This window comes from Haematobia irritans, chromosome 3 (assembly GCF_050003625.1).
Source record: "Haematobia irritans isolate KBUSLIRL chromosome 3, ASM5000362v1, whole genome shotgun sequence".
Classification (NCBI taxonomy): Eukaryota; Metazoa; Arthropoda; class Insecta; order Diptera; family Muscidae; genus Haematobia; species Haematobia irritans.
In genome coordinates this window covers 184,709,380-184,726,832 of record NC_134399.1, presented here as the reverse complement: position 1 = coordinate 184,726,832, position 17,453 = coordinate 184,709,380, and the positions used below count along the sequence as shown (strand labels likewise).

The 17,453-nt window shown below is 36.5% G+C and overlaps 2 protein-coding genes across 2 annotated transcripts; both read right to left on the bottom strand.

Moving 5' to 3' along the window:
• Nucleotides 1–10,158: 10,158 nt before the first annotated feature.
• Nucleotides 10,159–14,305, bottom strand: LOC142231330 (uncharacterized). Its single transcript, XM_075301943.1, has 2 exons — nt 10,310–14,305; nt 10,159–10,176 (listed from the first exon to the last, which is right to left on the bottom strand). The coding sequence occupies exons 1-2, from the start codon at nt 14,303–14,305 to the stop codon at nt 10,159–10,161; spliced, it is 4,014 nt and encodes a 1,337-aa protein (XP_075158058.1).
• A 295-nt stretch (nt 14,306–14,600) lies between these two features.
• LOC142231329 (uncharacterized) lies at nt 14,601–15,557 on the bottom strand. The gene has a single exon (XM_075301942.1). The coding sequence runs from the start codon at nt 15,555–15,557 to the stop codon at nt 14,601–14,603; it is 957 nt and encodes a 318-aa protein (XP_075158057.1).
• Between the last annotated feature and the right edge of the window lie 1,896 nt (nt 15,558–17,453).

The window sequence follows — 17,453 nt, the reverse complement described above, 5'->3', positions numbered from 1 at the left end:
TATTTGTTTTTTTTGGGGTTAATAAATGAGATTGGAAAGTTAAAAATCTTTGCGAAATGAATTTGCAAACGTCAATAACGGCCTTTAACCCTTTCACTAACTAATTAATGCAAAAATTAAAAACTTAGATTTTTCTTCTAACATGTAAAAAATGTTGAACTATGCAGCAAAAAAATTGGAGTTGTTCCACAAACATTTTTATTTAAGCACATCTGGGCATCCTCCATCAATTTTTTCCACATCCGATGAAGTTCTTTTGGACCAGTCTTAGAAAATACACTTTTTAGCCGTTTAAAGCCACAATTAAAATTTTGGGCAATAAATTGCCACAAACAAGAAAATAAACGAAAAATTAAAAAACCTTAATGAAAATTTCTCTCCTGCGGGGATTTGCCTGTGGACTTCGATTTTAAATAAAAACAAGTAAGGAAAGTCTAAAGTCGGGCGGGACCGACTATGTGTTTAAATATAACCATAGCGATAGGCGGTAGGCGAAACATTTTTGCAACGGCAAATACAATAAGCTTGACGGCGAATAATTCCATTTTTTCACGTTTCCTAGCGTTTTTGTTGTCAATACAGCATGCTTTGACAATATTAAACAATGAAGTTGAATAAAAACATATAATGGCTTGTTATTTGTTGAGTTATTTCAAGAAAAAATAATCTACACGTGTCCAGGCAACAGCAATTCCTAGTGGTGAGTTAAAAAAATTGATAAGCGATGGCAACACTATACCAGTTTTCGCCAAGGAGTTAGAATAAGTTTTAATTTAGCGACACGCCGCTAGCCGTCACGGTATTCCGTCGCGGATTTTGGGCTCCCATAAGAAATACACGTAAATAAGTGTTCGCCTACCGCCTATCGCTATGGTTCTATTTACACACTATATTATACCTTATACCACCTTGTAGATCCACTTTTTCCGATCTGGGCAAAATTTGCTAGACTTCTATAAAATCTATACACTTGGTTTATAAATTAGGCAATAAACATGAATTTCACTAATTAAGAATAAAATCAAACAATATTAACATTTTATTTCTATTTATTGTGTATACTCTTAATTATTGATATTGGACTTATATTGCGACCTAGACTTTGATCACAAAAATGTGTTCACAGACAGACGGACGGACATGGTAATATCGACTCAGGGACCCACCCTGAGCATTATTGCCAAAGGCACAATATGTCTACCTCGTCTCCTTCTGGGTGTTACAAACATATACACTAACTTATAATACCCTGTTCCACAGTGTGGCGTAGGGTATAAATATGGGAAACAATTAAATCTGAAGCAATTTTAAGGAAACTTCGCAAAAGTTTTTGTATGATTATCGCTCAATATACATGTATTTGATGATAAGGAAAATTACAGTCCTTTTTACAAGTTTTCGACTAAGCAGAGGCGATTTTACAAGGGAAAATGTTGGTATTTTGACCATTTTTGTCGAAATCAGAAAAACATATATATGGGAGCTATATCTAAAGATGAGTACTATGTTCGAGTTTTTCACCAAAACACTAAATTAAAAGTGCAAAAATATATATGAAGACGATAACATTTTTATCAAGTCTCTTCAAATTATGGATGGAATAGATCCAATGTATTGATTGCGAACCATTTAAAATTTCGAAATTGATTGATTAAAAAAAGTAACCGTGAAAATAAGCTGGTTTTCAGCTTGAAAACTGAATATAGTACTCAGCTTAAATCCGAACCGATTTCAATCAAATTTTGCACACATTTAACTGCACTACTAATTGTACTCCTAGTGCAAAATTTCAAACAAATTGGGCCAAAACTCTGGCTTCTAGGACCATATTAGTCCATATCGGGCGAAAAATATATATGGGAGCTATATCTAAAACTGAATCGATTTCAACCAAATTTGGCACGCATATCTACAATGCTAAATCTACTCCCTGTGCAAAATTTCAACCAAATTGGGCCAAAACTCTGGCTTTTAGGACCATATTAGTCCATATCGGGCGAAAGATATATATGGGAGCTATATCTAAATCTGAACCGATTTCAATCAAATTTTGCACATTTGACTATACTACTAATTGTACTCCTAGTGCAAAATTTCAAACAAATTCGGCCAAAAATGTGGCTTCTGAGGCCATATAAGTCCATATCGGGCGAAAGATATATATGGGAGCTATATCTAAATCTGAACCGATTTCTTCCAAAATCAATAGTACACTTGACTATACGACTAAGTGTTATGTTTGTACAAAATTTCAAGCAAATCGGTATAAAACTCTGGCTGCTGGGTCCATATTAGTGCATATCGGGCGAAAGATATATATGGGAGCTATATCTAAATCTGAACCGATTTCTTCCAAAATCAATAGGGTTCTATTCTGACCCAAATTAGGAACATGTGCCAAATTTGAAGGCGATTGGACTTAAATTTCGACCTAGACTTTATATCACAAAAATGTGTTCACAGACAGACGGACGGACATGGTTATATCGACTCAGGGACCCACCATGAGCATTATTTCCAAAGACACCATGTGTCTATCACGTCTCTTTCTGGGTGTTACAAACATATGCACTAACTTATAATACCCTGTTCCACAGTGTGGACAAGTATATACGGCCGTAAGTTCGGCCAGGCCGAATCTTATGTACCCTCCACCATGGATTGCGTAGAAACTACTGTCATCCACAATCGAATTACTTGGGTTGCGGTAACACTTGCCGATGGCAAAGTACGAGTATCTTCAAACTTCTAAACATCGTCTTCTAAATTGTAAGTTAGTCCATACGGGCCGATTAAATACGTATATAATTTAGTTTGACAAAAATTTTTTTTTTGGAAAATTACCAATTTTTACCAATTTTTCCATCGTTGTTAGAGACCATATACTAACACCACGTACCAAATTTCAACCGAATCGAATGAAGTTTGCTCCTCCAAGAGGCTCCGGAGGTCAAATCTGGGGATCGGTTTATATGGGGGCTATATATAGTTATAGACCGATATGGACGAATTTTTGTATGGTTGTTATAGACCATATACTAACACCACATACCAAATTTCAACCGGATCGGATGAAATTTGTTCCTCCAAGAGGCTCCGGAGGTCAAATCTGGGGATCGGTTTATATGGGGACTATATATAATTATGGACCGATATAAACCAATTTCTGCGTGGTTGTTAGAGACAATATATTAACACCACGTACCAAATTTCAACCTTCAAGAGGCTCCGGAGTTCAAATCTGGGGATAGGTTTATATGGGGGATATCGACTCGGAATTTCACCACGACCAAGAATATATATACTTTATGGGGTCTGAGAGCAATATTTCGATGTGTTACAAACGGAATGACAAGGTTTATATACCCCCATCCTATGGTGGAGGGTATAAAAAACTGAATTAAAAGATCTTCCTGAGCTGTTAAAATAAAGAACATCTTCGGAAGGACATTTTAGGATGTGCTTTTAAAGTTAAAGGCACAACTTCCAAATTTTTATGCTGAGTTCCGAATCGAAATTCAACCCTTGGATCGAAAACAGACGTCCCTGAATAACATTCAATTGAGCGAGCCCATTAAATTTTTAATTGATGCAAAGTAAATGCATTGCAAACCATACGCCCATACGCCTAGTTGTATTACCTTTTAGATAATTGCATTGACAACAATATTGTCCCCGAACTTTGTTGTGTGTTTGTGTGTGTGGGTGTATGAGTGTAACACTCTTCAAATTATGTCCTATCTATTCCGGTAACCACTGAACACTCAATTCGTCGTTCTAAATGTGATTTAAACACACGTCTAAACGAACAGATATCCTGGAAAACATTTTCGTTACCAAAGTAACAGTTCTGTGTAATTGGTTCCACTAGCATGACATCTAGCCCAAAAGGCGTTTACCTTGTATCGAGCCACGGGACTCCCCCATGGCCCGTACACTAGTAGATAATTACAAACGAGCATTATTACACGATACCAATGTGAGGCCGATATTGTGCTGGTGTCGCTCTATGCTTCATCGATGCTGTACCAACCAAGCCTATTAGAGTATGGCTTCTATCAAATACCGGATGCGATAACAAACATTCAAAATATACCTTAAGCGATTGCATACGTCGTCTATTAGGCCTAAAATGCTATGGAATAGCTGCTCCGGCTCAATGAATGGATGGCCTCATAAGAGGTTATTTAACATTCAAGCGGAAATGAGGAATATGTAACGCTTAAATGCTTGCCTGCATGCATATTGGCAACATTTCCCCCTTTAATGGAGGATGCCACACAGATTGCACGGTGAACTATCCAAATTGCTATGGCAGCAAGTGCATCATGAATAATTCGGAAATTTGCACAAGAATTAATTTTGTTGTTCTATGTGACAAGAGTGTCGGACAACTACGGTTTATGGCAGGTATTTCCGTCATCCGTTGCACAATTAAATTCATTTACTATGGACTCTTAACATTTTGACTTTGATATGTATTGGATATTTTGATGATATAAAGGTCTGCCAATCGCTTTTTTGTGCAAAGACAATGTGGTGGAAAACTATTTTGTTTCATGAATTTTTAATTAGATTTTATTTTGTCTTTAATAATTGGGAAATTAATTTAAAACAAATAAAAACTACCATAAATAAAATTGTGACAAATAAATTTTTGACAAACTTTTCTCTTAAAATAAAATTTTGACAAAATTTTCTATTAAAATAAAATTTTGACAAAATTTTCTATAGAAAAAAAATGTTGACAACATTTTCTATAGAAATAAAATTTTGACAACATTTTCTATAGAAATAAATTTTGAAAAAATTTTCTATAGGAATAAAATTTTGACCAAATTTCCAATAGGAATAAAATTTTGACCAAATTTTCTATAGAAATAAAATTTTGACAAAATATTCTATAGGAATAAAATTATGACAAAATTTTCTATAGAAAAAAATTTTTGACAAAATTTTCTACAGAAATAAAATTATGACAAAATTTTCTATAGAAATAAAATTTTGACAAAATTTTCTATTAAAATAACATTTTGATAGAATTTTCTATAAAAAAAAATTTGACAAAATTTTCTATAGAAATAAAATGTCGACAAATTTTTCTATAGAAATAAAATTTTGACAAAATTGTCTATAGAAATAAAATTTTGACAAAATTTTCTACAGAAATAAAATTTTGACAAAATTTTCTATTAAAATAAAATTTTGACAAAATTTTCCATAGAAATAAAATTTTGACAAAATTTTCTATTAAAATAAAATTTTGACAAAATTTTCTATAGAAATAAAATTTTGACAAAATTTTCTATAGAAATAAAATTTTGACAAAATTTTCTACAGAAATAAAATTTTGACAAAATTTTCTATAGAAATAAAATTTTGGCAAAATTTTCTATTAAAATAAAATTTGGACAAAATTTTCTATAGAAAAAAAATTTTGACAAAATTTTCTAAAGAAATAAAATTTTGTAAAATATGTTTTTTTTTGTTTGGTCATTTTTTGGTAAAATTTTCTCCAAATTTTGGCTCGAGTGGAAATCGCTATCACGGCACGGTCACTTTAAGCAAATATTTGACAGATATCAAAAAAGAATTCGACACTACAGCGAAAGCAGCAACCATTTTTAGCTCATATTGGATACATCACATCACAGAAAAAGAGTCCATCGTTAAGACGATTTTAAATTTCATATTTTTTCTTTTTTGGCAAAAACAATGATTTGGTTTTAGTTTAAATATATTTTGTTTTTGAAATTTTTCATAGCCCAGATGCAATTTTCGTAAGTTGTTATAAAATTGACAAATGATTATGATTTGGCGCCAGAAACGTTTTTCTTTATTTTTAAAGGGTGATACGGTCAAAATTTGGTCAAGGGAAAACGCGTGTAAATCGGTGAAATCGTTTATTTAAAAAATCAAATTAAATTTCTTTTTCAAGTTCAATTAGTATAAAATTCAGGAAAAATATTCAGGTAGGCTTTCGCTTTTCCAAATCCGAATTGCCGGGCCTCGCGCTTGACACCTGCCATCAGATTTTGTACAGCCACCTTGTCCACCTTCTTCGCCACAGAAAGCCAGTTTGCCTTGAACTGCTGCTCGTCCGTAGCAGTTTTTTGGTCTTCTTTAGGTTCCGCTTGACAATAGCCCAGTATTTCTCAATTGGGCGGAGCTCTGGCGTGTTGGGAGGGTTCTTGTCCTTAGGAACCACCTGCACGTTGTTGGCGGCGTACCACTCCATGGCCTTTTTACCGTAATGGCAAGATGCCAAATCCGGCCAAAACAGTACGGAACAACCGTGTTTCTTCAAGAAAGGCAGCAGACGTTTATTCAAACACTCTTTCACGTAAATTTCTTGGTTGACAGTCCCGGAAGCTATGAAAATGCTGCTTTTCAAGCCACAGGTAGAGATGGCTTGCCAAACCAGATATTTCTTTGCGAACTTTGACAGTTGTATGTGCTTGAAAATATCTGCTACCTTTCCCCTTCCTTTTGCCGTATAAAACTCCTGTCCCGGAAGCTGCTTGTAGTCGGCTTTGATGTAGGTTTCGTCGTCCATTACCACGCAGTCAAACTTCGTCAGCATCGTCGTGTACAGCCTCCGGAATCACGCTTTGGCCGTCGTATTTTGTTTATCATCGCGATTTGGAGTCACTACCTTCTTGTAAGTCGATAGTTCGGCTTGTTTTTTGGCTCGATGCACGGTTGTAGACGATACACCCAGCTTATTTGCGGCATCTCGGAGAGAGAGGTTAGGGTTTCGCTTTCGATTTCCCCCCGATCCAGACTTCCTGGCTGTCGACAAACGTTCCCCAAACACTTTAATTACATTTGTAACGGTTGATTTGACAACTTTTAGCGATTTTGCCAGTTTTGCGTGCGAGTAGCTCAGATTTTCGCGATGCGCGAGCAAAATTTTGATACGCTGCTCTTCTTGCTTGGACGGCATTTTGACAACTGAAGAGTGAATTCCAAAATCAAAATAGGAGCAACATTCTACACACACACACACCTTCAAAATGAGGAGTGTTTAGGGTTTTTAAATGCAAAATTGAAAGAAATACGTCAAGTTTATATTGACCAAATTTTGACCGTATCACCCTTTAATTCATTGGTAGATGATTGGTACTAAAAAACAATAAGAACTCATTACATTTTTCTTTGTTTTAATAACGCTTGGAGGAAATCACAAAAGTGGAGTACACTTTGGTTACATTTTTATCAAGGAATAATTCATTTTTCCCATGTAGATCGCAGCACATTCTGATATTCAAATTTGATTATCGGCCGCAGTTTCTTCCGATTCGGCTGAAGTTCAACAAATGATTTTAACCGAACTCCTGATTTGAGTGAACTGGTGACGAAATTATGGTCAAGTATGATTATAATGGGTATTATCTTAAACTGGAAAAAATTTGCTCACACACGATATTTTTGGTGCAACTCGCTCACGATCAGAAATATTGTGACTCACGAAAAATGTCGCGACTAATTTTATTTTGTCACCAAAGTTTTTTGCCCTTTTTGGATGGGACATTTTAAAAACTTTAGTCACAGGCTACATACAATCCCAGCAAAAAAAGCGTCTCCAAAAGAGTAATGAAAATGTTCTTTTTGGATCCGGAAGTGGTGCAAAATTGACGCAGAAGCAATGAAGTTAACATGGGCTTGTCATAGGACGGAAGTCCTCCCTTTCAACAGCCGTTGCACTGAATTTGCATCACTTTTTAAGGTGTGATCCGAATTCAATGCTTTGGATGTAAATAAACAAATTTTGTTATATTTTGTCAAATGAATAATTTTTATAATTTTTTTATAATTTTAATGGATTCTAACGCTTGTCGGAAACGGTTGACTACAAATTGTTTCAAAAATTCACAATTTTTTCAGATTGGAATTAGGAATTTTTTTCGACAAAATTTAAATGATTTCTACCATTTTATGAATCCTTACTTTGTTTTTTTTTTACCTATTTGAAATAAAAGAAGTTAACATTTTCCATAAAAAGTAAGAAAAAACGAAGTTAAAAAAAAAAATATGAATTAAAAAAACTTCCTTGGTAGTTAAAAAAATAACATCATTGGGAGTGCGTCTTCTGGAAGTGCTTTTAAAGTTGTGCCTTTGGAAGAACTTCAAAATTTTTTTGCTGGGATATTAACCATAACTTTTGATAGAAGCATCCAATAAATTCGAACTTTTGACAGTATGCAATCACATCAATCCGAATAAAAAACAACGAACTCCATCAAAAAATGCTAAGTCGACTTAGCGTACTTTGGAATGAGGACATCGATATGCTACGTTTGATGTGCATAAGCTCGACTAAGAGTTGAAATATCTTCACAGACGAGAATCATGTATTATTTAGTATTTGCCTTACAAGTATATGAATAAATTACTGGGGGGAACTGGGTAAAAACGTGAACTCGTAACATCGTAGGTGTCACTAAAATTTTATGTTCGTGAGCGTATTTTTCTGAAATTTTTAATTCACATGCACTCACGACGAGATTATTTTCGTGACTCATACACGACAGTCACAGTATAATCTGGGTTTTGTAGCTCTTATTGCAAGATATTGCATGTCATTTATACACTGTTAGAAAAATATGTTTTTCATATGTTCCGATATAAACAAAATGTGTTTCGGGCACGATTTTAAACCACAATATATTTAAGTGCGAACATGTAATTTTCCTAAACTAACACTAAATGTTTGGGACATCTATGTTAATATGTTAGAATATATTATGTTTGGGGCATGAATGTTTCATAAAAATCATTTGGGGCATGAATGTTTCATAAAAATCATATATAAATTTACAAATTTCAACTAAACATACATATGTTGTGATATTTTATTCAAAGCGACAGAGAGAGTATAGAGAGAAATAGAGATGGAAACCGGGAGAGTTGACGAAATATATCAATATAACACAGCAAAAGAGTCAAAAGAGAACAATTTCTGTGAAACCGCTTGTATGTTGTTTCGGAAAACTGTTTTATGATAAGGCCAAAAATTTGATATGCTTAAGTCTAAATATTATTTAATTTGAATAAAGAGAATAGACATTCGGAACCAAGTGAATATTATTGGGGCTTTATGCTGTAGTCAGGGGGCTACGTAAGAAGAAGAGGGGCTCCAACACACTGGCTGACTATGATGATGGAGCTGGATGTGACGGGTTGTCTGTTGTTGTTGTGGACTGTATTTCTATTTCGCAGAGATCTTCTAATCTCACCAGAGCAAACGATTGGCTATAGGAGACAAGAGGGGTTACTTGTGGAATAGAATCTCACAGGGAATTCAATCCACACAAGTAAATAAACCCAAGTGGAGGAAACAAAGAAATAAAAACACCAAGAGGAGTCAATTCAATATGTGGTTTATTGGAGCTCAGGTTCCTCACCAGTAAGTTTGTAGCTTCTTCTGCGGTTGGTAAAATAAAAGTGACCCTAACTAGCTAGAGTGACTTCCCAAGAAGTCGCTATTTCTAAATTTGTATCTTTTTTAGTACATTATAATTCATTTTCATTGACATTCTTAGATCTTAGTTATTTTCAAACTGTAGATATTTTGGTAATATAAATTCAAATGGCAGTTACAAATTAAATTCAAATAAGAAAATTCAAATGTTATTAAGTATAAAGCTATAGGTTTATACATGGCGCCGGGCCTAGGATTTGGCCGAGCCGTGGCTAGCGCATAGGACCGAAGCAAGTGACCGGATTGCGTCCGATAGAACATAAGGGTCTATGGTTGGGTTGCCGCTGTTGTTCTTGTTGCCTACTGATGACGTCTTGGGATGTTGGGTTGTTTGACGACGTGAAGTTTTATTTGTTGTCTTCCGTTTGGATTTATTCATTCGGGTTGGATGTGATTCAACATTTTGTTGTTTTTGTTGTGCAGCTCTTCGTTTGGGTTTGGGATGAGAGGATACCGTCTTACGTTGTGGATGTAACAATGTGTGGTGATAGTTCTTGCATTTTCTACATTTGTTTTTAGATGTACATTTGGCTACCGTATGACTTTTTGCTAAGCAGTTGATGCAATATTTATGAAGCCTTACGGTACGACTTCTTTCTAGCGGCGTCATTTTTATGAACCGGGGACAAACTCGAATGCTGTGGAAGCCTTTGCATACCATGCAACGATATAGATTAGATTTCGGTATGGTGCTGTAAAATATAAATTCGAATATTTGTTAATGGACATGAGTTCTTCACGGACATGAAGTACGTGAAGATTGTGTTAGTAGCTTGATTGTTAGGAGTTTTCGGTGTTTAGAAAAGGTAGATGGCAAAGCTTTACAATGGGGCGACTAACGAGTCCTGTCGCAGTTCGAACGTCAACAACTCGTATGTTACCATCTGGTCCGGAATGAATTTGTTCAATTCGGCCTAATCGCCATTCACTTGGAGGCATCAAATCGTCGATTAATACTACTAAATCACCGATTTTGACATTCGAGTTCGGCTGCTTCCATTTATAGCGTTTCTGTAGTGATTTGAGGTAATCATCTTTCCACTGTACAGCGAATTGATGATGCAAAGCTTTGAGCTTTGTCCATTTATTAATTAGAGACATATTTTGGGCGAGTGGCTCTGGTAAAGACAACATGGGAGACCCTTTTAAAAAGTGACCAGGGGTGAGGGCTGTCAGATCCGATGGATCTTCTGATATCGCGCTAATGGGACGAGAATTAAGCACACCCTCTATTCGAGCCAATATCGTCGCAAATTGTTCGTAAGTAAATTTATAGGACCCAGCAATTCTCTTAAAGTGGTGCTTGAAACTTTTAACGGCTGCCTCCCAGAGGCCGCCCATATGTGGCGCATGAGGTGGAATAAAACTCCACTCAAATCCATGAGAAGCATATTTGTCCGAGATATCTTTCGTAGTAGATTTTATAAATTTCGAAAATTCCCTTAAAAGTACCCTGCTGGCGCCGACAAAATTCCGCCCATTATCCGATACTACCCTTCTGGGTAGTCCTCGCCTCCCAACGAATCGAGCAAACGTGGCTTCAAAAGCTGCTGATGAGAGGTCAGAACAGGGCTCTAAATGTATGGCCTTCGTTGAGAAACACACAAATACCGACACATAACCTTTCACAATGGGAGCTTTTCGCAAGTGGGATGTTTTGAGTTCAAACGGACCCGCGAAATCGAGTCCGGTTATATGAAACGGTGGGGTAATGGTACACCTATCGAGTGGTAATGGCGCCATGATTTGTGAACATGACTTCTGTTTAAAAATAATACACACTTTGCACTTGCGGATAATGGATTTCACTCTGGGTTTTAATCTTGAAATATAGAATTCTGTCTGCACCATTCTACACATGAGCAGACAATCCGCATGAACTAGGAAATTATGTAAATGTGAAAGGAATAGACAGCAAAGCCTAGAATTCCCGGGGAGAATTATTGGGTGGCTTTCATTGTATGGCAATGTCGAATGTGCTAGACGACCGTTCACGCGAAGTATGTCATCTTGATCTATGAAGGGATTGATTGGGATTAATGGGCTATCTTTCGGTAATGGATTTTTCAGTAAAATAGCATCATATTCCCGTTTGAAGTAATGTTTTTGGCTTAGACTTATCAATCTTTTCTTTGAGCATACGATTTCGTTGTGAGTTAAATCAATGGAAGAGTTGGTGTCAACATTGCCATTGCGACGCAGTCTGTTATAAAACCGGAAAATATAAGATACCACCCGTAAAGCTTTTGAGTAAGACGAGAATCTGTCTAGTATATCAAAAGTTTCCGAAATAACATTAAAGGCCTGAAAGTTTCTTCCTGTTTCGGGAGTGGGAACTGGATTGCTCTTTGGCCAAGTTGTTGGCGGATTTGTCAACCAAGATGGCCCATTCCACCAAAGTAAGTTATTCTGAAGATCTTGTGGTCTACAACCTCTTGTGCCCAAATCAGAAGGGTTGTCGTGTGTGGATACATGTCGCCATTGTGCTCGTGGAACAAGGGTGTGGATCTTGGATGTACGATTTGCAACATATGTTTCCCAAGACCACGGAGGCTTTGAGAGCCATCCCAGAACAATGGACGAGTCTGTCCATAGAATTATATCAGAGTCCTTGAATTCAAATAAACCGACCACATAGCTTACGAGTTTTGCAAGCAATTCTGCTCCATTTAGTTCTAATCGTGGTAAACATACTGTTTGAAGTGGAGCAACTTTGCTTTTTGCAACGAGAAGGTTTGAGTACACAACGTAGTCAGAAACTTGGACTCTAACATAGACACATGCACAATAAGCTGCCTTAGATGCGTCAGAGAATCCATGAATCTGGATTTGATCTGATGGCATGTATTGGATCCAACGAGGAATCCGCAGAGAACTCAAATGGGAAAAGTCGAAGTGCAACTGTTCCCATGACCGACGGGAATCTTCGCTAATCAAATCATCCCAACCCCCGCCTTCTAGCCACAGTTGTTGCATTAATATTTTGGCTCTTATTATAATAGGTGTTATCCACCCGGCTGGGTCAAAGAGCTGAGCCACCATTGATAATATTTTCCTTTTGGTTAAAGTTGAGGGACTTTGGATTGGGTTTATATCATATGTAAACGAATCCGTCAACGCATTCCACTTAATACCAAGTGTTTTTGTTGAGCTTGCTTCATCGAGATGTAAAAAATCTAAATCATATAAGTCCTCTGGTGGCAAATGTTCCAAAAGTTGAGGGTCATTCGCTGTTATCTTCTTTAAGGGGAATCCTGCCGAAGATAGGGTCCTTATGAGCTGACATTGGAGTTGTTTAGTTTCAGCAATAGAATAACCACCTGAAAGAATATCATCGACGTAGGTTTCGTTACGCAATATCGATGCTACCTTTGGGAACTGCTGCTCGCAGTCAGAAGCAAGTTGTAATAACGACCGTATAGCCAGGTATGGCGCGCAGTTTAAACCGAAGGTCACGGTTTTAAGTTGGTAGTCTTTAACAGGGCTATCAGGAGATCTCTGATATACAATTCTTTGATAAGAGCGGTCATCGGGATGTACAAGTATTTGCCTGTACATTTTTTGTATATCTCCACAAAAGACAAATTTGTACCTTCTCCAATTCAAAACCGTGGAGATTAAATCGGTTTGAAGTGTTGGACCAGTTAATAAAACATCGTTTAAAGAAAATCCTGATTTGGATTTTCGGGAGGCATTAAACACAATCCTCACTTTTGTGGTCTTGTGTTCGGGTCGCACGACGGCGTGATGTGGAAGATAGAATGAGTTGAATTTCCCATTAGAGGTAATCTCGACATTCGTTGTTTCTTCCATATGCCCTAAGGAGAGGTATTCTTCTAAAACAGAATTGTATTGAGTTTGAAGATCTGTATCCTTTGACAGAGATTGCTCGATTCTTTTAAGTTGACCCAGAGCGAAAAACCGGGAAGACCCCAGATATACTGAATCTGGAAAATCTTTACTAAAAGGTAATCGTACTATGTACCGTCCGTCTTCGTTTCGGGTAGTTGTTTTCGCGTAAAGCTCCTCACAGTATTTCGCATCATCCGAAAGTGGTTTTGACTGAGGTATTTCCTCAATTTCCCAAAATTTCCGCAAAATTCTGTCCAGTGAGGGAGCGTCGCTTGTAACTACATTAGTAGTAAAAGAATGAACCGTCTCAGATTTCATGGGACCACTAAGAACCCAACCGAAAACTGTATTGTAGGCGGAGGTGTTTCCACAAACGTTTTTCTTAACCCCCTCAATGTTTATAAATCTTTCCGAATCGTTCCCCAAAACGAGATCAATTTGAGCCGCTTCATTGAAGTATGGGTCAGCTAAATCGATATCTCTAAGTTGTTGTGAGTTGGGGATCGTAAAAGATATAGCTGGTAAACGTTGAGTTACTTTGGGTAAAACAATAGCCTTCACAGAGAATTTCAAATCAAACCGATAAGAATATAAGCAAATCTCACATTCTTTGTTAGCTGTTTGATTTTTACCCCCGATACCAAAGATCTCAAACTGAGCAGTTTTCGAGGGAATTTGTAAAAGTTTCATCAGTTTCTCTGACACAAAAGTTCGTTGTGAGCCGGGGTCGATAAGTGCACGTGCTGTGAATAATTCTCCCCTAATTTCAATTTGAACTAACGCAGTTCTTAGCAAAATCACTTCACCATTTGAGGCAAAATTCGAATGGACCTTTGGTACCTGTTTCGAAGTGGAAGGAATGTTATCTGAGGACCCTCTGTCGGATCTATTCGTAGAATTACTTCCCACAGAATTAAAATTTTGCGCCTTGGCTTCCGATTTATTTAAATGTAGCAACGAGTGATGCATTTTGTGACATATAAAACAAGTATTCCTACTCGTGCATTTCTGCTTTGAATGATTGGAGGAGAGACAATTGTTGCATAATTTGTTCTTAAATGCAAAATCGATTCTCTCCTGTTCCGAAAATCTTCTGAATTTTGGGCAGATACGTATCGAATGATCCGATTGGCAAAGTGGGCAAGACGAGTTCAATTTCTCTTGTGACGAGTAAGTCTGAGCGCTCTGCACGCCAGAATCTCTTGTACCATATCTATCTTTAGTAGACTTTATACTAGCCAATCTTTCAACAATCTCAAATCGATTAATTAAAAAATGCATCTAGCTGAGACCACATTGGCAGCTCATTGTGGGTTTTTAGAGATTCCTCCCATAGGGAGAGAGTCTTATCAGGAAGCTTTGTGGAAATCAAGTAAATTAGAATGGGATCCCAGTGATCGATATCAACCTCTAGTGTCTTCAGAGTCGCTAAACAATCATTTACAGTAGATTGGATTCTCTGTATGGATTCACTAGTTTCTGTTGTGACCGTTGGGATATTGAAAAGTATCTTCAGTTGATTGTCCACGAGCACCCGTTTATTCTCGTATCTGGACTTTAAAGCATTCCATGCCAAATCAAAGTTATCATCACAAAGTGGGTACCGTTTTACTATTGCCCCAGCTGGGCCTTGTGTCTTATTCCTGAGATGATATAACTTCTGGGCTTTTGTTAGCTTTGGGTGGTTTCCGTAGACCGCCGTGAACATATCACGGAATGACGGCCACTCTTCGTACCCACCCTCAAAAATCTGGGTATCACATGGAGGAACTTTGATAAATACCCCAGGAGAATCAGTGTGTTGATCCGAAAAACTCTGACGAGGGCTTGGAAAATCATTGGGGGATATGGCCAATCGGGACGCTTCATTTCTAGGATTAGAAGAAGCCACGACCTTCGACAAGTCGAATAGTCGGGACCTTGCAACATAATAAGTTTCCAAGCAAATGTTGTAGTTCATACTTGCGTTGTCTTTGAGTTTTTTGGGGACATCTGAAGCTGGCGATAACATCACTGCTTCATATGATGTTTGAACTTTTCGCCATCTTTGCTCCAGATCATCCACTCTGACTTGAAGTAATGATTCTGTTTGTTCCAGAACATTGAGCTTCTCGATCGCAGTGCATAGTATGATCAATTGATCACAATCGAATAAAAACCTATCCTGCATGACGGGGTTTTCATCTGACACAGACACACTATCACCCGTTGGTTCAGACATATTCCGAACTAGATTGTCACTTCCGGATAATTATAGGGAAGGGAAAGCAAGAATTTGGCACCAATAGCGCAGAATTCAAATTTTCAAAAAATTAAAATTTGCAACCCAAATCGGAGCTCGTAATGATTAAGTATGGAAATTGAAAAAAAAAAAAAAAAAATTGCGTGGCACACCAATATCTGTTAAAAATCCAAATCTGACCAAATTGGCCCAACGTACACCGTAATTATTGTTATAAGTACACTTGTACCCCTAAATCACAGTCGCATACTTCCCTAAAGTTAGGAGACACCTCAATATAAATGAAGATTGACTACTTATTTGAAGCATAAAAAATCCCCAATGAACATATTCCGTCGTTGAAATCAGACTTGATACGAATTTGAAACGGATATTCTTGCAAGAGAGATATTGTCCTCGTAAATAAATGAGTATAAATCAAACCCCAAATTCCAAAAAATTGTTCCTGAACTCGATGGATTTCACTTGAAATAAACCGACATAAATTATACGTAATGTCGAGATCTAGTCACGTTATGATCTAAAGCTAACAGCCCCACGATTGGTTCGAAACCAATATCTCAATCGTGAAAGCACAAACACAATTGCCTCGGATCCGCGTGAAAATTCCAACTGCCGAGGATAATGGAAATACTTGATCATAAATCATATATTCTAGTTTAGAGAAAATCTCTAAAAATTTTTATTTCAGACAGTTCATATAGCTTCCCGAGGGTGACTATAAAAATTATGGTAAACCAATTAGAATCGTACGTAAAACAAAATGGCCCAAGAAATATTCCGAAATTCCATGCGATTCCCACGAATAAATTATAATTCCATACAGGGTTACTATGAAAAATTCGAGGTGACATTCAGTAGAATAATATCGTATAGTTTTCACAGGGTTACTATACAACCTTTGACACAAATTGAGTAAAAATAAAAATGTATAGTTTTCACAGGGTTACTATACAACCTTTTGTACAAAGTTGGGTAATATAACACAGTATAGTTTTCACAGGGTTACTATACAACCTTGATGTAAAATGAGCAAAATTAATGTGTATAGTTTTCACAGGGTTACTATACAACCTTTGACGTTAAATTAAGCAAAATTATACTGTATAGTTTTCACAGGGTAACTATACAACCTTCGGTTCACAAAGTCGGAATAAAAATAGTGATTGGCAGAAGCCTTCTGAGTGATTAGATAGACTAACTTACAGCTTTCTTGGGGAAGCCATTAACAGGCGATATCAGAAACGTGGTTAAACGAATTTTTATAGTTTTCAAACATTTCGATATAAATTAACATAATTGTTATACGAAGTTAACTTTTAATAGTTGGTTTTCGAATGATCGATTTCCGTGTAAACATCATGCGAAACAATAGTTTTCCGTTGACCATTAAATATATCAAATAATCATAAAAAAAGTATATTGATATCAAATTAAATTTAAACCAGCGTAACCAACTTTAGTTAGTTACCGTTCTACATTAGGGTTAGTAGTTAATGTTAGTTTATGTTTCTGTTTATATTGTGTAGAAGTAGTTATTTTTAAATAAGCTTTTTTAGATTTTTTCCAATCGATTCATCGATAAATTCTTTCCAAAATGATGCTTCTTCTTTATGTCACTCAACTCGAGTGATGAGGTTTGTTTTTGTGGGTCGTAAGTGACTGTCTCTTTTGGTATGAGTGACCCTCACTCTTATTTTAAGAGAATGTCGTTTCATATGTATATGTGTGTAAATGATAAGAGATTTTTCCCTAGCCTGTGTATGTGGCGTAAATGTTTAGAGAATATTTTGTGGTATGTTGATGTATATCCAGGTTTGATTTTAAGAGATTTTTCAAAGCATGAGTGAGTTAATGTAGAGTTGATGTAGTCGG